Source organism: Morus notabilis, unplaced genomic scaffold (assembly GCF_000414095.1).
Source record: "Morus notabilis unplaced genomic scaffold, ASM41409v2 Scaffold14, whole genome shotgun sequence".
Lineage (NCBI taxonomy): Eukaryota > Viridiplantae > Streptophyta > Magnoliopsida > Rosales > Moraceae > Morus > Morus notabilis.
Window position 1 is genome coordinate 348,838 of NW_010365103.1, and position 21,475 is coordinate 370,312.

General features: G+C 35.1%; 1 protein-coding gene across 1 annotated transcript; it reads right to left on the minus strand.

Annotated features, from left to right (window-relative positions):
* Positions 1-1,060: 1,060 nt before the first annotated feature.
* On the minus strand, positions 1,061-4,423 carry LOC21411054 (G-type lectin S-receptor-like serine/threonine-protein kinase At4g27290). The gene is made up of 7 exons (XM_024171696.1): positions 3,136-4,423; positions 2,893-2,997; positions 2,586-2,731; positions 2,268-2,478; positions 1,901-2,144; positions 1,457-1,607; positions 1,061-1,357 (listed from the first exon to the last, which is right to left on the minus strand). The coding sequence occupies exons 1-7, from the start codon at positions 4,421-4,423 to the stop codon at positions 1,061-1,063; spliced, it is 2,442 nt and encodes an 813-aa protein (XP_024027464.1).
* Between the last annotated feature and the right edge of the window lie 17,052 nt (positions 4,424-21,475).

Consider the following 21,475-nt stretch of genomic DNA (forward strand, 5'->3'; position numbering starts at 1 on the left):
TAAATAGAATACGCTGCGGTACACAAGCATGCAAGGAAGCAGTATGGATTAAAAGGTTATTGGACGAGCTTGGGCAAAAAGAAGAGAGGATTCTTTTGTTTCGTGACAATAATAGCGCCTTTGCAAGGAATCCAGTCTTTCATTTCAGAACGAAGCACATAAGAGTTCAATTTTACTTTGTTTGTGAAGTAGTGGAAGAAGGAAGTGTGGATATGCAAAAGATTCACACCAAAGAGAACCTAGCAGATACGTTGACCAAGCCACTAAATACTGACGAGTTCAAATGGTGTAGATTCTCATGTGGCCTACTAGCATGGTAGTGACAAGGTAGAAAAGATGGTGTGCATAAATGATTGATTCTCAATCAAATCTCCAAGTGGGAGAATGTAAGCGTTGCCTATTAAGTCAAAGGCAGCCACAACTTTTGAAGGAAAGAAGGCAAAAAAAGAGAGGGAGAACGGGGAAGGCAGCACTAAATTCGGTGATGATATTTGAGGGAAGAGCTAGTACAACTAGCTCATATGGTTTTCTCAGGGGGAACTCAGCTATAAATAGAGCTCATACCTTTCTCAGTTTTCCATCCATTCTCACTCTTTAGAGAGAATTCCCATAGTATGAGAGAAATTTAGTTTCTCCAGCTTTTCTTCTTTTGTGAGGTGTTTCTCCTATTTACATGAGAGAATGGTTCTTATTGTTCTCTCTATGTAAATTTAGAGAGAAGGTTATAATCCCTATTTTTCATAAAGAAATCCTTCTACACTTGTCCTGTCGTTTTACCCCGTCTCCTTTGGGGGTTTTCCATGAAAATACTTTATGTCCATATTATATTTATTTTTACTCATTTCTTATTTTACCGCCAGATTTGTCAACCTAATTTATGTTAAAAGATCATTCGCTTGTGCTAATAAATTCAGGAGATGCAAAATGCATAATTACAAAATCATGTGCTTGTGCTTGCAAAAAAAGGGATACAAAATGTATAATCTAACTAACAAAATCAAACTAACTATTGAAGGTTATGAAGAATATTTGTTATATATGTTCGGTTAGTAATTAATGCCTACCTAGCCTCTGGCCCTGATATTGTTATAGTGTTACTTAGAAGTGGATCACAATATCGTTGTGGTAATTCTGTCTCTATGAAATAGCCAGGTCTCTTGGGACAAGGTAATAAACTGCTATTACTGCTTAGCATCACAATCACGGAAAACATGCTTGGCCTATCCACAGCGCGTTGTTGCACGCATAACAAACCGACATGGATGCACCGCAACACTTCCTGCAAATTGTGGTGTGAATCCCTTAAGCGCGAGTCAAGCAATTCAATTGCCCTGCCTTGTTGCATCAATGTCCATGCCTAGAATATTAAAAATGATTTGTCTTATATAGTAATTTTGAAGTTAAATATAAATTAAGAGTTGCAGTATTTTTTTTTTTTTTTTTTTTTGGTACTTACATGTCCTGTGAGTGTAAGGCCTTCGTTTTGAAGAGAAAAGCTGGTACTTCTTTTTCCGCTTACAATTTCTAAGACCATTACACCGAAGCTAAAGACATCAGATTTTGTTGAGAATCGACCGTTGTAAACATACTCTGGTGCCATATAACCACTGCATCAAAAGTAACATGACTAAATAAAAGTTAAATTCATTTATATAATTTTTAGGAGATTTTTACAGTAGGGCATGAAAAAAGAAACTACAAGTAGGTCTCTATTTTATTTATTTATTTTGCTGTTTTCTTTATATTCTAAATGGTCCTTTCTACAATCACTTTCATTTTGAGGTGATTTTGATAAGACATAAAGATCAAAAGCATACACCACCGGTATGAGGTCCTACTGCAGAACCACTCAAATTTTGTGTAAGAAATATAAAAAGCTTGTGGGAAGAGAAATACTCACTGAGTTCCTATAACCCTCTTTGTCTTTCCTTCTGACTTACCATCATCTCCTCCAAAAGTTCTTGCCAAACCAAAGTCTGAAATTTTTGGATTCATCTCATTGTCAAGTAAAATGTTACTATTTTTTAGATCTCTGTGTATAATTCTCAATCTTGAATCTTGGTGTAAATATAAAAGCCCCCGAGCAATTCCGCATATGATATTGAAGCGCTTGGACCATTCCAAGAGTATATGTTGAGTTTGATCTAGCAATAGCAAAATAAGTTTTTCAAGTTAAGTAGAGAATTTCAACAAAAAGACAACAGATACTTAGAGAAATTTCTATGTATTTTCATAAGTAACAACTGAAGATTAAGAGGGATTCTAACCAAAAATGAAAACGTCAAGGCTTTTGTTAGGCATATATTCGTAAACCAGTAGTTTCTCTAATCCCTGAATGCAACAACCAAGAAGCTTTACAAGGTTCCTATGTTGAAGCTTTGCAATTAAGGTTACTTCGTTTTTGAACTCGTCTATTCCTTGACCGGAACTGATTGAAAGTCTCTTCACAGCAATTTCTTGTCCATCATCTAACTTTCCCTGCGATTCAATGTTAACAAATGATACTAAAAACATTTTGTTAAAATTTAAACGCTTTCGTCGTTCGTATTCCATATTTTGTCAAATTTCGGCTATTGAAATCTAACCTTGTACACAGGTCCAAAACCACCTTGCCCAAGCTTATTGCTCGGCGAAAAATTACGTGTGGCAGCTATTATAGTTGATAATTCAAACAGTGGGAGCTCTAGATCTTCCTCTTGGTCTCCATATTTTGCAGTTTTCCTATATTTTTCTGTTCATAAAAGTCATGGAATGAAGGGATAATATTGACAACAAAGCTAAGAAATGATAAGAGATGGAATCCATAATTAGAAATGTCAGTGCTAGTTTATATGCTATAATCTAGTAACTTCATTGAAAGGCAAAATCCAACACAAAAAAGAGCAACAATACCTTTGAACTTTTTTCTCCAAATGAAAAAGCCAAGTAAGAGCACCCCTGAAACAGGTCCAATGATAGCAACTACTTTCACAGCTCTCACCTTACTACCAGACTTTCCTTTTTTGTTGGTTATTACAACATGAAAAAAGCTAATAAATTAATCATGTGGTCAAAAAATATGAAACAGAAAAAATTAAAGAGTTAAGGACCTTAAAAGAATGAAAAAAAAACGAACAATATTATGAATGGCCATACCTAGCTCCGAAGCTGGCATTCGAACATATAGAGCCTGTTCAGATGAAGTGACTATTCTCATATCCATCAGACCACCAAACCACATGATGCAACCACTTCCGCCATTTCTGATGTCAGAGTTTGCATAAGCCATGCAAGAACAATTGGTCGAGCATTTAGCCCTGCATTCCTTTAGGTTCATGCTCTTATTCGAGCGAGAATATGCAGTATCTGGCAATTTCATGCCAACGAATTTGACAAAGCCATCTTTGTATTTATCCTTGCAGTCTAGCGGAGTATTGCGCACACACCCTTCTGACCAATCCGTCGAATACCATTTTTCTTCAGACTTTGGCTTGTATCCTTTTAAACATTGGCACGCTGGGTTCCCACCTATGACACAATACCCATTTCCTCCACATAGACCATAGTTGTCACACTGATCTGTAGGCACGGAATAGTAAATCTTCCAATTCTTCTCTGCTTCGACCCATGTAAGTCGGTTGACCGTTAAAGTTGTTTGATTTAAAACCTCTATTGTGATCAGAGACTTCTTCTTGAGGTTGAAGGTGTAATAAACTTCTTCTTCGTCGTAAATGACGTCAAAGTCATATAGGTAGTTTGGCCTAGACACTGGCATACCACTTGTACCAAGTCCGTTCCAAGGCCCGGCTCGATGATGTTTTTCCCCACCTTTCCACATATATATATCAGGAAAGGTTTGTTGTTGAACATCAATTTCAATACCCGAAGTAAAGTCTCCGGGACAAGGGTCATTCCAATTCCTCCACGCTGAAAATTGCCGATTAAAACCCTTCCTTAAGTCCCACCCCAGTTTCATCCCTGGTAACATTGTATTGCCAGGATAATCAAAGCTTTGCCACAAATAGCCCTCCAAGTTTCCATTTTGCTCTTCTTGTACCACAAGATTTCCAGAATCTAGAAGCTGTAGAATTGGTTTTTGGGCTTGTTTCGCTAAGCTCGTTGACCAAACAACTCTCTTGTTCTGATACAAAAGCACAAGATTGCCTTTCTTGTTTATCATCAACAAGCCAGAGGAGTCATTTAGTGGGCTGCATCGGTTTGCGACCCAAACAACGGTTTGAACTGGGATTTTCTTGTACCAAACTCCGACATAACGACCCTTGGAATTTCCGGGACTGAAGAAACCAAACTCAAACACTCCTTCCTTAGAAACCAAGGTTTCTCCATCACTAATGGATTGGAGTGGATTAATGCTGTCGACAGCCAAAGACACTCCATAGAGGAGAAATAGCAAAAGAGCAATGTAAAACAGTGAAGAAAACATTGATTTCTGGCTCTAGATTTCTACTCTATGAGCTTTGTTGAGCAAAATCTCAATTTTAATTAAAATTTCTTTACGCAATTGGCAGGTCAACTCTTTGCTTTGAATTAAAAAAAATGATAAAATGTCAAAGCAAGTTTTTAGTTTAGAATTTTCTTCTGTGGTGCTTGTCATGTGGTAATTTTTTTATCAAAAAAAAAAAAGTAAAACAAAAAACAAAGAAACTGGTCAAAAAGAAAAAGACAGAAGAAAAGTTGACCGCTTTTTTTCCAGAATCTATAATAAACAATAGATTTTTGAAACTAAATTAAGTAAATAATCAATTTTAAAATTATTTGAAGTAAATAACAATTTACCGTGTAAATGTTTTTATTTACGACTAGTAAAAAATAAATTATATAGTAAAAAAATCTTTATTTACGTGAAAAAATGTCACGCCCCCAAACCGGGGTTAGTGACGTGGAGGCTCGTTTAGAAACTTAAACCTGTTTGAGAGAGAGTGATTAGCAAATATTTTAATTTCTTTCAAATCCAAAACATCCAGGTATTTCCAAACGAGCCCCTTGCATTCAGGAGAAATTCAATTTCAAGAACGGTGGTGGAATTTCCAACCAAACCAGTTTAAAACCACGTCCCTGGTATCATGTCAGGAATTCCCACAGGTGTTTAGCATACATGAATATAAACATGAGTAAATGTGACATCAACCACAGTCTAGTAATATTTAAGTTTACAATCCATAATCTCTTATACATGCTTTGAAATAAAAGATAAGAGGAAAGATAACTCTTCACTTTCCGAGGTCAAATCCACGTCACCGGTAGTAGCTACCTACTCCGCACTACTCCTCGCGTCTCCTGGAGGGGTTTAATACATTTGAAAACAAGAAAGGTGAGTGAAAGGCCCAGTAGGATATAATTTTATAAAGAATTTAAAATAAAGGTACTCACGGTTCGTAGATATACACCCGGAACCGATCATCCCTTTTTAGAAAAGGAAATACTCACAGTAGAAAAATATCTGTATAATGAAAGTGTGCAGCTCATCATACCACTAAACAAGAAGTGGATCCATACGGGTTTCGGGCCCTGCCCCCAAGGATGCGATTCCCACATCCCGATCTCTGTGGCCACCATGCTTTGTATCATTTCTTAAGATATTTCATTTTAAGAAATGATACTCTTTGTAATCTCATTTCCAAAATCATTAGAAAACTTAATAGCATTCTCATGCTATTTCTTTAAAATCATTTTCTTTAATCATGTTTTGTTCTAAAACATTTTCATTGGCCAAATCATTTAAAGTAAGGCTAACAAGGATATGGACAAGAATATCCTACCTTTTGGATATCAAACCTGTGGCTGCCTTCACGTAGCCCTAGCTCCGCTTGCCTTTGAGGCTCCAATTCCAATCGTGCCACTAACTTTCCCATCAAAATCAACAATTTAGAGTTTGGCCTTTCTCACCAAACATTCTCATTTAATTAGATGCAATTGTATCATATTAGTGTGCCATAGTTCAAAATCAATGTTCATAAACAATTCTTAATTTAAAATCATGATTCTTTGTAGATAGAGATTCATTCTGGGGAATTGAATAGAAAACAAGGATTCATGTGGCTAATCCACTCATTTTGAGTTCTCAAATGAGGTTAGGTCAATCCCACATCGAAGTTGGAAGTCAAAATAGGGTTTTTAGGCTGTTTAGGGTCGGTTTCAGTGGGAACTGGTCGACCGGTGACAGAAGAGTATAACTCCACCGGTCAGCCGGTGGAGAGGTGACCGGTCGACTGGATCGGTCGACCTATGGAAGGGTGACCGGTCGACCGGTGGGGAAGAATTCCAGGGCCAACAATGGCCAATTCGCGAGGAATAAAGCCAAAACCTGCAATTTTGGATCCGATACAGACATATTCTCAAGGAAAATGTATAGATCTAGTTTCAAATCAACAAATGGGGTCCAAAGAATCAAAAACCCCCAATTTTCATCAAGGTTTCACTAAATCCCATTCGAATTCCATTCGAAAACAAAAATTTAACCAAAAATCACCAAACTCAACTAAAACGAGTTCCACAAAGCTAAATCCGAAAATCTAAAGTAAGTTTCAAAGAGTTTTACCTTGATCTAAGCTTTGATGTTGAAAATCTCTTAGAAATCTCCGTTTTTGGTTTAAATCCGGTCCTTGAGAAAGGAAACTTTGAGATAGAGAGGGAGAGATGAACGGGAGAGGGAGAGAGAGAGAGAGAGCTCATGAGAGAGAGGGAGGGAGAGTAACGTGAGGAAGGGAAAGGAAAAAAAAGAAATAAGGAAAAAGGAAAAGGAGAAATAGAAGGAAAATAAAATTAGGAAAAATATTAAGGAAAAATAAATAAAACAAATAGGGGTGAAATTGCAAATATTAAAAACAAATTTAAAAGTTCATGATTAATTAAGAAATCAATTTAGGCACACTAATAAACCACAATTACCATAATTAAACAAGTTTAATTCCGGAGGGCGTTACAAAAAAACATCTTTTTTTATCATAAAAAAAAATTTACGTAGAAAAAAATCTTTTACTAGACGTAAATTAAACATTTACACGGTAAAATGTTATTTACTTTAAATAGTTTTGAAATATGTTGTTTGCTTAATTTAGTTTTAAAAAATATACTATTTACTACATTCTCCCCATTTAAAAAAAAAATGGAGAGTAGAGCTGCAAGTTTAGGCCATGTCAAACAAACTGACCCGAGTACCAACTGTAATATCCGAGAAGTATCGAATTTAGTCGAGATTTAGAGAATGAAATTCTTGGTAAACTTTTGAATTTTAATGGTGAAATTATGTGGCAATAATTAATGAAGAATATTTTGTCACAATTTTATCAAATTCAAATTGCGAATATCAAGTTGAGTACAACATTATCATTTATTTGTAATGTCCGAGAAATTCAAGTAAAAAAATTCAAATTCAAATTGTAATATTCGAGAAGTTCATTAGTACAAATCTCAAATTTAATCAAGATTTAGGGAATGAATTTCTTGGTACACTTTTGAATTTTAATAGTTTAATTATGTGACACTAATTAATGAAGAATATTTTGTCACAATTTTATCAAATTCAAATTGTGAACATCATGTTGGGTGCAAGATTACGATTTATTACGTAGAAATTTTGGAACGAGGGATTCCAGTAATTTCGATACAATGATACATGTCAAGTGAAGTTCCATGAAAAAAAATAACAGAAATTTCACTTTATATTAAAATGACTAATCGGTTCAGAAATTAAAATGTTAATTGGATAATTCATGACAAATAATAAAGAAACTCAGAAATATCTAGAAGTGGATCTTTCTCTGTTACAACAAAACTAAGTTATAGTAAATTAAATGACAAGCACATACCATAGTAGTAGGTAGAACTTAGAAAATACTGTCAGTGTAAACTGCTAAACCTTTGAAACAAATAAAGTTATCAGTTGATTTGATGACATCATATCAATATTAGACAGGATTTTGAGAAAATCTAATTCTATGATCTAAAATTAAAGAGAGATGAGATCTAAAGGCTAGGATTGAATCAAGGAGGAAAAGTGGGAAAAAGGTGGTTCATCTTGTCAAGGACCGGTAGATTCTGAGAGTCGATGTGTGGGGGGTTGACAAGCGTAAGAACGTGGTTTGCTGAAAATGGAACCGACGTAGCTGAGCTTCGAAGTAGATGATGATGGTGGGACCTCCAACGAAGAAATGGGGTTAGTTAGGCCCAAATTAGGCTGAAGGAACATGTCCTAGGACCATCTTTGTAGCCGAAATAATAAAAATGGTCTGCAAAATATGTTAGAGAATCCACAAAGACAAATAAAGAACTCTGAAGATGAAGAATGGTGTGAGGTGCGATCAAGCAGTTGATAGAGATGTAGATTAGGAGGTCAAAGGTGCCTTGACAAAGCAATGCTCTGGTGACAGACGCAGGCTACTACAAAAGTAAAGAGAGTGACTCAAGTGGTGGATAAGGCTTGAAGGAGGATAAGAGTAAAGTTAGTGAGATGGATAAGGCTCTAGTGAAGGGAACTCCAAGAGCAAACGTGTGTTGCTCTGGGAGCGAGAATGATGCTCAGAGCACTTGCTCTAACGGTGAGCCGAAGTGACCTTGAAAATGAAGACTTGAGTGTTGCTAGAAAATGTATGGAGAAACTTTGAAGAACTTTGAGATGAAGGTGGTGAAAGATCGAAAAGTGTTTTGGAAAGCTTTCTAAAGATGTCAACACTTAAAAGGTTGTAAAGGACTTTGAAGAGCTTGAAGAACATCAAGTCTCTATAGGAAGAGACTAGAGAAGTCTGAAGGAAGTGGAATAAAAGGAGAGAAAGTGATTTGAAGAGGATATGAACTATGATGATGGAAGAAGATAGTGGCTGGTGATGATGGTGGATCAACCTTATGAAATGAAGGAGACAAGGATATTTATAGGTGAACTTGGTGGGATTCTAGTGGTAGCTCTAGAGGTCCGTACGGCATGCTCTGATAGACGCCTGTACAAGCAATTCCGATGAAGCAAAACCATCTGGCACCTTTCCGAGTTGAAAAGGAGATTGGCCGAAAATGGAATGAAGACTTCTAGGGACTTGGTCCAGTGGTAAATCGGTGGCACTCTGAAGGAAGCATGTACACGCAATCCCAACGGAGCAAAGCAGTCAGAAGCCCTTCCGAGGTTGAAAAAGTGCTGGTCTGAAAATGGGAAGAAAGGTTTATGGTGGCTGCTCAAAAACCTAATCAGCTGCACTCTGACATAGACCTATGCACACAATTCCCTATAGAGCAATATGATCAGGTGTCTTTCTAGATTGACAAGGAAAAGATCCAAAAATGGAAAGACTTAGAGGCAAAGTTTCAAATTTGGAGCTGACGTAAAGAGTTCCATGATCTGAAATTCTCAAGAGTTTATGCATCATTGACTTCTCTTTTGGACGTTTTATCACATGTCAAACGTTCTCAGAGATGGTTTATATGATATTGGCTAAGTAGCCGCCAAGTTGTCTTTGACACGAAAGTTGCTCTAAATGATCTACTCTGACGGTGAGCGTGCTCGAGGCAAAGGTTGCTCCAAGTGAAGCTGCTCCAAAGGGTGAGCATGCTCCAAGCGAAGATTACTCCAACAATGAGCTGGGCGAGAAGAAGTTTAAATGAAGGATGCCTGACACAGAAAAGACTCTGTTAGGTACAAAAAGGATGCTCCAGGAGACCTGCTTGCCACGGAGGGAGACTAAATTGGGCTTGTCTAGCACGGACGTAGGAAGTTTTAGGGATCTGCCTGTCACAGACGATGGCTCCGTTAGGCATTTTCAGCGCTAGTAAAGCCTCCATTGGAATCAAAACACTGAGAATCAAACCTTGACGACGAGGAAGAGGTTCTAAGGCGTGGACTTAGGAGTTTTTGGGCTTCCAAAAGGACTAAAGGAAGACTCATTGGGAATTCTAGATCACCCTTTTGTACTTAACTCGATTAATTCTGAAAACCCCTAAGCGGATGATAAAAGCACAAAAATGCACTTTTTGGTGTACATAAATGTCAAATAAATTAAGTTTTAATTAAATGATTTCATGAAATTAATCAAAAATAGTTTGGTATGGAAATATTTAGTTTTAATTTAAGTTAATTTGATTTGTATGGAAAAAAAAAACATTTGGACCAAAAACTAAAAAAAGAAAAAGAAGCCCATCAGCAAGCCCCAGTCGTCAGCCAGCCACCGAGCTGAGCCAAGCTGCGCTCTCCTCCACGCCACGTGTCACTGTTTGGCACACCTCAGACTTATGGGACCTAGCTGCCCCCCCGCACACGCGCGCATGGCGCGCACGGCCTTCCCCCTGGGCGAGTCTCCTCCACGTGCGCATCAGGCAGCTCCCCATTCAATCTCTGCGTGGCCCCTGCAGTGCAGCAGCTTCCTCTCAGTGCTCGCCACATGTCCGTGTGGGATCCAGTTGTCGGCCAATTGCTCCTTTCAGCCTCTCTTCGTGCGACACATGTCCCACTAGCCAACTGATCCATTTTTTTCTGTTGATATCCCACGAATAATTTCAGCTTTCATTCTGCATTAAACTTTTTAAATTCTAATTAATTTAGAATCAAATTTTTGTTTTTATGTTATTCATTTGTTGATGGCGTTTTGGCATTCCTCAAAAGCTTTATAAATAGAGGTTTGGCCAAGTGTGTTTTGTTGTTGACTTTTAACCTAAGTTTAGACACTTTTTCTCTCATTTTTATCTTACTTTTATTCTCATATTTTCTCTCTAGAATTGTGTGAGAATGCTTTGCAAGCTAGGCTAGAGTTCTTGGGTGGGGTTAGAGATGATCTTATATGTGTAGTAGCTTATTTGGGTTTTGATTCTTTAATGGTTTGTAAGTTTTATACATTAGAGTAAATAATTTTCTTTCATCATATTTCTTTCTCATATCAATATATTTTATTGTCAACTTTTATATAAAATTTAGTCAAGTTTTTTTTATGTGAATGTTGCATTATACAATATATTGGTAGGTATTATTTTATGAGTAGTCTTTTACAACAATATTACCCCGAGGTATGTTGTCTCTTTTAGATTTCTTATAAAATAATTTTTCCTAGTTCTTAACGTAAGAATTTTATTTACTCGAGTATATTTTAATTCACAAGTTTTTCAAATCTTATTTTTTAATTGATTGTTTAGGATGTGAAACCTTCAATTGAGTCAATTTATGAATCAAAATCTAAAGAGGTGAATGAAGTATATAGAGTATTCTCAATTTCTTACCACTTCTAATGATAGAATTTTCTCCATTTTTGTAATACCCGAGATTTAATTAAGCCTTAAGCCAATAATAAATAAATTTTATAAATTAAAATCATGCACCACGTTTACCATTTACCTAAAAGTTATTCGTTGACATTATATTTTATTATTATAGCTATCATATGATTTTATTAAACTTATAGCTTTGCTAATCGAGTTTTCAGTTTTAATGTGCAGTGCAACTAGCTCGATGTGGGAACTCAATGTGCTAAACTTATGAAGAAAAATGATATTTATTATGATTATTTGATATGATATTTTACCTCTATTATGATTGATTTAATAATGAATCATTATTTTATATTTTTATTATATGGTTTTATGTAAATGTGTTGAGGACTTAGTTGTTATTTTGAGTTTTTGGTGAGAGGAGTCTATGTTAGCAAATTGAGTGAACTTTAGGCACCTAATTGAAGAAGAAAAATAGAGACTTAAGAGTTGATTTTATGAGTTTAGGATAGCTATTAAAGGCTTAGAAAAAACCTAGGCACTTGTTCTATTATAAGGCCACTTTACTTTTGTTTAGTTTCTATCAAGTTTAGACTTCCTTTTTGGGTCTATTTCAACAAAAAACCCTAGAACTCCAACCATAGCACTATCTTCTCTCTTCTCACTCCTTTCCTCAACCCAAACTCAGAATCCAACCTAGGTTTTTAAGAGAGAATGAGCTAAAGACTCAACCAGTCCATCTCAACTCGTTTTCAACATAGAACCAAAAATAACCACTAAGTTTTGAGCTTCTATTCACTTGGGAACACGTTTTTCTTTGAGGTAACTTCTTTCTGATGTTAGAAACTAAGATTTTAGAGATTAAGATATTGAAATCCTACTTGAGATTCGGATTTTTGATGGGGCTTATTATGCATGTTGGTTGTAGATTCTTAAAAATGAGTTTCTTGAGGTTTTGGTTCAAATATTATTTTCTGGGTGAAATTGATGATTTTAGCTTGATATTATAGATGATTATTTGAAGATAAAGTCTTATTAAGATGATGATTCATGTATGTGAGAGTCATCTTTGAAGATTAAGATCTGCATGCTAGGTATTTGATGAAATATTCAAATATAAGTCTTCTGTACAACCTATGTAGATTCTGTTTTCGTGCCATATATACTTATGATTTTGACTGATCTTATATTTTTATATTAAAGTATACATCTCAAACTTTAAGTGAGTTTTTGAATCACTCCAAACGAATTTTTCTACATTTAGTTATGAATTTTATAACTTCAGTTAAAAAGCTTTCATTTTCCTGACGAGATTGTACTTCAATCTGGATTTCGGGCTGTTTTTGGTTAGTTTGAAAAATCCGAAACCCATCATGTAGTAGCTCTAAAAAGAGGGTTTTGAGAATACTTTTATTTGCCACTGGTCTCATAATATTTTGAGTTTTGATGAATTTGTTATGAATATTTTTGTAACAATGCGTAGTTATTTGTTTCGTTAAATGATGATATGAATGTGATTTTTAAAAGCTGTAATTTTAAAGGTTAATTAGCACATTGAAGGTGCCCCACAACCAGCTAGTTTGTACTTGCAAAGTGGTGCTCAAAATTCAGGTAAGTAGAGTTAAAAGCATTTCAAAACTGAATCACAAGACCCTATATGATTATGTTCAAAGAGTATTCATGATTAATTATTTTGAAAGAGATTATGATATTTGCTTATTATGTTTTTATGCTTTAAGAGATTTTATGATATGGTATATGGATGAGAGGCTGGGTAAGCAGGGGTGCGAGAGACCGTGCCCCAAATTAGAGAAACTGTCTCTTGAGACAACTAGAGAAAAATGCTAGTGGGAAGTCTCTTGTTGATCACAAGAGAAAGAGATTTTAAAAACCCCGCTTAGTGCTTAAGAGAAGAGAATTGGCCAAAAGTAGAGAAGGTCTGGTATAGAGAGGCTTACTTGGAACCGAAGCTCTATATCATACCTAAACTAAGAATAAGTATGAAAGTTTATGAACAATGTTTAACAAAGAGATTTTAGCCACGGAGATTTTAGATATTTACTTTATTTGAAATCTACTTACTGAGTTTTTGTTCATTAGTTTTACCTTGTGATGCAGATGATGTTGTTGTTATCGAAGAGTCAAAAAAAAAAGAAAAATGATTTCCAAGGTTGGCTGAGTACTCTAAGTCTTACATCTGGCATCTTGCTTATATGTACTTTCAAACAATAGATGGGCTCAAAATTTTTTTTATTATCGCTTTTGAATAACTGTTTAATGTCTAAGATTTGTGGTTGTAATCATTTTACACACTGACTCATTTTGTTCAAAAACTTTTAAGAAAATTTTGTGATGAAATCAACCACAAGTTTCCGCATCTTATAAATGACATTGTTTTAAGTATAGAAAGTATGTTTTAAGTAGCATCACCACGCTAAATTCGGCCTTAGACCGATTTAACAATGGGGGCGTAACAATTTTAAATTGCATTGTCTTTAAATTAAATTGCTATAAAATCACAAAAACACATCTTTCTTTTCTTTGTTTGATTGCTTATTTCTCTAACATGTTGTTCCGCTAATATCTTTTGTTTGTCTTTATCACCTCCTCGTGGGATCGACCGTCCTAATTTTTATTTTGGCCAAAGGAGGGAGAAAAAAGGGTGTTTCGGTAAAAGAGGGTTCTTTTTATTTTGGCATAATTACATCAATAACCCTGTATTCAAGTAAAACTATAATATTTTTTTTGGAATAAATCCATAAATGATCTCTAAACTCCTCTCACCCTCTAAAATTAGTTTTGTAGTAAATTTTGTCTCATAAATAGTTCTTAAATTCTAAAAAAATCTCAAAAAGAGTCGTTTTATTAAATTTTAAATAAAAAACGTTAATTTTATCACATAAAAAATCCTCGTACTAACTAATTTCGCTATAAATGGTCCATTTATTAGAAATTGTATTAAATTTATTTCCAAACTAAACATAATAGTAATAATAATATGCTAAAATTAGTTTATATGTTAATTAAATAGATCGAAAACATTAAATATAAGTAGTTGTAAAAATGTAGTTCATAAATTAAAAAAAAATAGTGATTCTATTTACACTCATTAAGCTTGTATATAACCCCACATGAGCAAGAATATCCCGAGTCCACAGCAGAGATTATTATCCCGAGGCCATAATGGTCGCAAGCCTGCAACCACGGTCGTACGATCGTCATGAACGCAAAACTTCATTCATTCCAACGTCAACACAGATTCAAGATCTTCAATCTTCCGCGAAGAAGAGCAGCGACGGCGGTGAGAAATGTTGTCTCGAAGAGAGGAACAATGGCCAGATCTGCTTTGTCACAATCTGGATCGCGAATCGAAGCAATTGCCAATCTAGATGTGATGCCCCTACTTCTGATCATCAAACCTACGTACGTACCTAACTTATGCCTTAACATCAACTACTTATAGGTGTGAATATTTAGCTACATTGTTTTTTCCTTCGTGTGGACAAAACCCTAATTTATCATTCACATACCATTGTCATTCATTTGTTGTTTGCATAATAGCATCATAAGAACATAAACATACTTTGTGACTTGAGGTTGCTAAGCATAGCCTCATAGTCCCGTGATCTTTACTTACATTACATAACTTAACCATATCCATAAATATGGTATACTTAAAACACTTTGCAGAGTTTAGCAATTGTGTGTAGATCCCATTACCCACTTGCCCACATCTCACTGCTTCATCCTTTTCTACATGCCTAACAATAGGTTTCAGGGAGTCGGTGCCTTAGCCGAGCTTCCTACAACACGAACAAACATAATGAGCTTTCGCTTAGCAAGTAACAGTAGGCTATAATAAAAGCATACAATAATACACACCCATATGTGCATTCACACCATACTTCCATACTCAATTCCTAAACACTCATTACAATTATCGTTATGCTTCCTTATTTTTGTTTCATATCTTTACAATTTTTGTTCTTTTCTTTAGAACGTTCATCATATCATATTTTTTTTTCTTTAATTTCGTACTTCTTTACGACTTTTGTTCTCTGATGTGGAACGTTGGTCGTATCATATTTTCTTTTTTTTCATTTTGTACTTCTTTATGACTTCCGTACTCTCATATGGAATGGTTGCCGTATTAAAATTTCATGTCTTCTACTTCTTATGGACCCTATCCCGTTGTACCGTTGCGCACATAAGTAGTGAGGAGTGGGGTAGTTAACCAAAACCAACTCACTCATGGTTTCTTTTCATAAACATAATAACGTTTCCTTGCGAAGGCCGGTACAAACAATAATAGTTTCTTTTTGTCTTTTATCATCATTTCTTTATAAGTTCTTTTACTGTCATCCTTTCTCAGTATGACAGTAATTTTAATCTTGTTATGCATCTTTATGCATTTCTATCCATTTCTTATGAAATTTGACCTTTTGTGAATGTTTGACTTTTCATTAACTTTGACTTTGACTTTGACTCGGACCTTTCGCATATTGAAATTCTACTAGTACTTAAGGTCCATAAGTATAGTCATAGCATCATACATCTTGAAACATTCATAGCATCATACATCATTCAAGATACATCATTCTTATTCTAACATTCATTGAGCATGAAATATGCACAATTCTGTTTAACAAGGAAGAATAAATTCGTTCATGTCATAGACAAAAGTAAACTACTGATACTAACTTGCTTTCCAATTATAGCAAATTTCTCTCCTCGCCCAGATCTTCTATCCTTTACTACTAAGTTCTGTAAATAAACACACATCCATAGTGTAATGATTGAGAAAATCTCAGACTTTAAATAATACAATTTATTTATTTAAGCTAAGGATTTTCTTAGAAAATATTATGTGACTGAAGGATTTATGGAATTAATATCTGTATTCCTAAATTCGGTAGCAGATTTCATGTTAAGTTCATGTTTTCGATCAAGTAAATTCGATCGATAAATTATTGCCATACTTTAAAGCGAAATAATTTTCAGGACAAGTATAGTTTGAGAATCTTAATTTCAAGAATCTCAAAACACAGCATGATGTTAGCAGCATATAAAAAAAAATGCACTGACATTTTAAAGAAGAGAAAATCCTTAATTGCAAGACAGCTAGGTAAAAGTCACAAGATAAATACCCATAGTGGAAGGGTACAATGTGAGCTCGGGAGTTGACACCGTCAGAAACAGCGTCATTCCCGGGATTTAATGTAAAAAAGTTAAATTTAGAATTTGTTCAGTCTAGAATTAATTTCAAGACCTAAAGCAGTTCAAGATATTACGCGAGTAAGAGTTTAATGTGATCTCATAGTAGTCGAGGATTTAACGTTGAACTGTAAATAAGCAGTAGAAAAGGAACCGTCAGAAACTAGAATTTTCTGTTGGCTAAGTACTTCCTTACAGTTAGTATGATTTTTATTTGACTACAAGAAAACTTAAGAGAGTTGACAAAAGTACAAGGGGTGGGTTATATTTTTCTCTCTCTCCTTCTCCACTTGGCCGGCCATGCATAGGAAAATAGAGCCAAAATTTGGCTAGTTTAGTGCGCTAGAAGGCTACAAGTTAAGGTGTGATGTGATGGTAGTGGTTGAAGGGGAATTAATGGCAAACTTGCTTCTTCTTTTCTCCTTCCAAAACCGGCCAAGAAAGGAGGATTTGAACCAAAAATTTGGTTGAATGATGGAGTGGAATTGGTGTTAAAAAAATAATTTCCAAGTTGCCTATAAAATGAACCAACATAGGATAAGCTTCATTCTTTTTCTCCTAGCTTTTTCCCCACTCAAAAATCCGGCCACCCTACACCATTTCCTCTCAAATATTTTCTTCCACTCTCCCAATCTTGAGCCACTAGCAAACCATATAAGAAGAAGAAGAAAGAGATCAAAGGGTCTAGGAGGAGACTAGTCAAGCATTCCTCCAAGGGTAAGCAAACTCTAAACCCTCTCTTTTTATGTTCTAGTAAAGTTTGAGATGTAGAATTATTCTTCTCAAATTTCTTTATACTCTTATAGTTTCAAGCCATTAACAATCTTAGAGGAGTTTAAAGGTTTTTCAAGAGAAATATGGAATTCTTCAAGGGTAAGTTCTTAAACTCTTCTCCATTAATTTCTAGCCAACTTTAAGCTTGGATTTATGGATGTAAATTTGTGGTTCTTGAGGAGATAAGATTGTAATAAGGGTGTGTAAGTTTTATATTGGTTTTGTGAGTTATGAGGTTAGTTTAATGTGGTATAATTATGCTTGACTTAAGTTTGCTTATTTCCGGTTAGAGGAAAATTTTCCGGTTACTTTGAACGCGAAAATAAGAACCCTAGAGTGAGATTTTTTTATATAGATCTTGATGTTTTGAACGTTTTCTGTGACTATAACAAAACCCAATTTTAACTCTAAAAGCAAGTTTGAAGCCAGGTTGTAAAAGCGGACGTGATGTCCAACACAGTTTCGAAAAAAGAAAAAAATAAAATATGGGATTGCTACAGCATTGCTACAGCAATCCTACAGCATTTTAAAAGAAGATATGCTGCAGCAATCCTACAGCATTTTTTTAAAAAGATTGTTACAGCATTTTAAAAGAGATGGTTACAGTAATCCTAAAGCATTTTTAAAAGATTGCTACAGTAATCCTATAACATTTTTAAAAAGATTGCTACAGCAATATAAAAAGATTGCTACAGCAATCCTATAACATTTTTAAAAAGATTGCTACAGCCTTATTAAAAGATTGCTACAGCATTGCTACAGCAAAAGAAAAAAAAACAGCAGCCACTCTTTTAAGCCAAACAGGGCCTTTAGAGGCTGAATTTTAACTTTCTCTAAAAAAAATAATTTTAGATCTCGACGAGATGAAGAATTGTCGTGAAGAACTGATTTTCAAAATCTGAACTTAAGATGTAGTAAAACGCAGATTTCAAAAACTACACAGTTTTAACGAAATAAAACTAACACAGAGTTGGTTTTAACAAAAAGTTATCAAAGAACCCGAGATGTGATTTCAGTAAAGTACTATGGTGTTAAACCTCGTTTTAACGGAAGTATTCGTAAAGAAATTTTTCAAGAAAAATGCTTTCTTCTAAGAAGAACTTAGTGGTTTATCGAGCAAATCATCCCGACGGGCACTTACGAGCCCAATACGTTAGGTCCTTAGAATTTTGAGGATTTAATGTGGGTCTAATGCCCACATTGATTTAAGAGACTCCAATTGAGTTTAAATTTCAGTGGCCTAAGAGTTAGAATGCCATGGATAAGTTTCTAGGCCGAATTGGACCTTAATATCATAATAAGTCCAATGAGGAAAATTATGGAGAATAAGTTACTAGGTTGGGAAAATGATTTTCAATCTAGACATAAGAATGTTAAGGGCAATTAAGGAAGATAAGATTTTGAGGATTTAAATAAATTGATCCTCATAGTAAATTATCCTTCAGTAAAAGAAAGGAATACATGCCTTAAGTAAAGAGCTAGATTTCCTTCATAAGCTGCTAAAATAGAATAGCAAACGACAGATAATCTTACACTCTCAATGGGTGTTAATTTTCAGAAGTAAGCAAGTAAGAGAACAGGCTGTTTGGTGAAAAGTGGATTCCAGCTTTATAAATTAGGTAAGTAGGAATCTCGCCTATAGCATGAATAGATTTTAAAGAAAAAGTTACACATGTTATATATGCATGTTTATGCTTTAAGTATTGTATGCGGTGCTATGTCATGCTGCATACACATAAGCAATGCACATGAATTATATACGTTTGAGTTGATTAATGTTATGTATGCTATGCTAGATCATACTGCATACACTTAAGCAGTGCACATGAATTATATGTGTTTGAGTACATTCCATGTTATAGTATGCTATGCCATGTCATACAACATACACATTAATAAGTCAAGAGGAACTTATAACAATAATTTCAGTTGAGTGTCGTACCAGCCTCTGAGAGGGAGGTGATTCAGGCTCCCAAGGGAGAAGAAAAAAAATATAATAATCTCCTCTGAGAGGGAGGCATTCAGTTCAGTTATTTATTAATTTTTAAATTTGTAATTCATGATTGTCTCGTTAAAAACCTTACCAAGAAAACCCAATTGGGATAAAAACATGGTAAGGACAAAAGAGCGCAATCATTCTGGGACGAATTACAAATTTGACGAACTTACAAAGTCTATACAAGATTACAATAACACTGTATAAAGTAAATAAATATTTACAAATTACCATAATAGAATTTAATTTGAAGTTTACGGAACGTCTTCAAAATTAAAGGTTAATCTATTAAATTCATCGATCCATTCCTGGCTTGCTAGTAAAATTGTGTCGTGTAAGCGTTGGTCGGAACGATCCCAATCCTTAATGCACACCAAAGCTTCAACAATGTCCTGTTGCAATGTGTTTTTATGTTCCTCAAGTATTCGGCCGGTCATACTAAAGGCTTGTTCGGATGAAATAGTGGAGATTGGGATCGAAAAAATATCCATTGCTAGTCGAGTTAGGATCGGCCACATTAATGCTCGTGCCCTCCACCACTGAACCAAATCAAACATTTCACTACTATTGTCGACTACTAAGCCCACACTCAGGTACGCCATTAACTCGTTGAAGCCGCTACTGTTGCCGCCACCTTTTGATGAAGATCCAGTCCCAGCTTCTCCTTGAGTTTTAGTCGTCATTGTCATCATCTTCTTCTTCTTTTTCAACCCAAAAACATTCAAGAATGAATGCGGATTATCGTCTCATTGTTGCGGTTGTTCTACACGAGGTGTGTTTCTAAACCTGCTTTCATAAGAGCTATAGAGGGATAATATTTTTCCTTTATAATAGGAAATTGGCCAGAACAGTCGATATCTAAAAAGTCACCTAAGTTTTCTAATCCACTTTCTAAACCTTCTAATTTTATTCTAAGATAAAAAAAAAAACACCGAAACCATACAACATTGGTAATTTAGCCCAATATTTTTTAAACTTCTTTTGCATAGAAGCGATAGGAACTCCTAAAATCTCGTGTGTCATAAATTCACTAAATAAAATAGCCATTCTTAAACGTTCTCCTAGTGCTAATGGTGACATTGGGTAATATGTTCCACTAAGCTTTAAAGTAACTTCAGGAAATCTACCTAAGAAGTTATACAAAAGTTTGGCAATTTACCAATCAGTTTGGTCTATAAATCCTGGTCCTAAGTTATAATCACGGTGTTATAATCAGTTTAGTTATAATCACGGTGTCATGGGGGACCTTGCAAACCCTCACATCCCGATGATTGCGCGCAAGTGGTATGAGCACTTGGGTCCATCAGTAAGAAAGATAAGATAAGATAATATGACTATGAGAAGACATCATAATTAAGCATAATCAGCTCACGCATATTTATTCATGTGTACTTACAGTTATTTTGTGAGAAATAGTTCCTACTTGCTGAGCGAAAGCTCAATCAGATATGTTCATGCTGTAGGTAAGAAACCTATCAATAATTCTTGAAGGGCAATGGTGAGCGGTGGACGAATGGTGGAGATGGGAATGGATACCGCTCATGCGGTCATTTTGCGCACTAGTTAAAGTTTTAAAAGATTTTGATAAGTATATCTATAAACTTGTATTTTTAGAAGTTTGTAGTATAATGCTAAGTTTGTTTAAATGGCTAGAAAGTATGTCGTTACCGTAAGTTTACAAAGAAAAGAAAAAGAGAATGTTGTAGCATTCCTACAGCATTTTAAAAAGATGGCTACAGCATTCTCAAAACATTTTTAAGGAGAATGCTACAGCATTCCTTCAGCATTTTAAGAAAAGTTTTAAGAAATTTAGTGATTTATTCTTTTGAAATTATTGTTACGAATTATGAAATTATTCCTTCTTAGATTTAAAAAAAAAAATTTCCACAAATTTTAAGAAACCCCAGTAAGTACTAGTTAAAACGTCAGCGACGGTGACGGCCTCTTGAGGAGGGTCGTCACAGTTGGTACAGAGCTGGTATCCTGCCATCCTACTCCATGTCGTCATGCATCTGCTACGCCATAGTCCAAGTAAGTTAAAGTATGCTTATGTTAATTAGATTATAACAGTTAATAGATGCAGACGTTTATTTAACGAGCAACCAAAGGTTAATATGTTTGCACGATTAAGATCGTCCTATCAAGGACCATTCGAGTCTAACCGCCCTAACATTTTACTGTGTTGTAATTCCTTGGGCTGACAAGACGATATATAGAGAAGTACAATCGTTTGAGGTTACTCCTTTAACGATCGTTGATGGACTATAAAGCCAAGAAAAGTATCAGAGCCACGTACTACAGCTGAAAGGAGAC

Coding starts and splice junctions, on each gene's coding strand:
- LOC21411054 (XM_024171696.1), bottom strand. CDS start 4,423: ATGTTTTCTTCACTGTTTTACATTGCTCTTTTGCTATTTCTCCTCTAT. Junction 2,998..3,135: donor AATGCCAGCTTCGGAGCTAG/GTATGGCCATTC, acceptor CCAACAAAAAAG/GAAAGTCTGGTAGTAAGGTG. Junction 2,479..2,585: donor GTTTTGGACCTGTGTACAAG/GTTAGATTTCAA, acceptor ATTGAATCGCAG/GGAAAGTTAGATGATGGACA.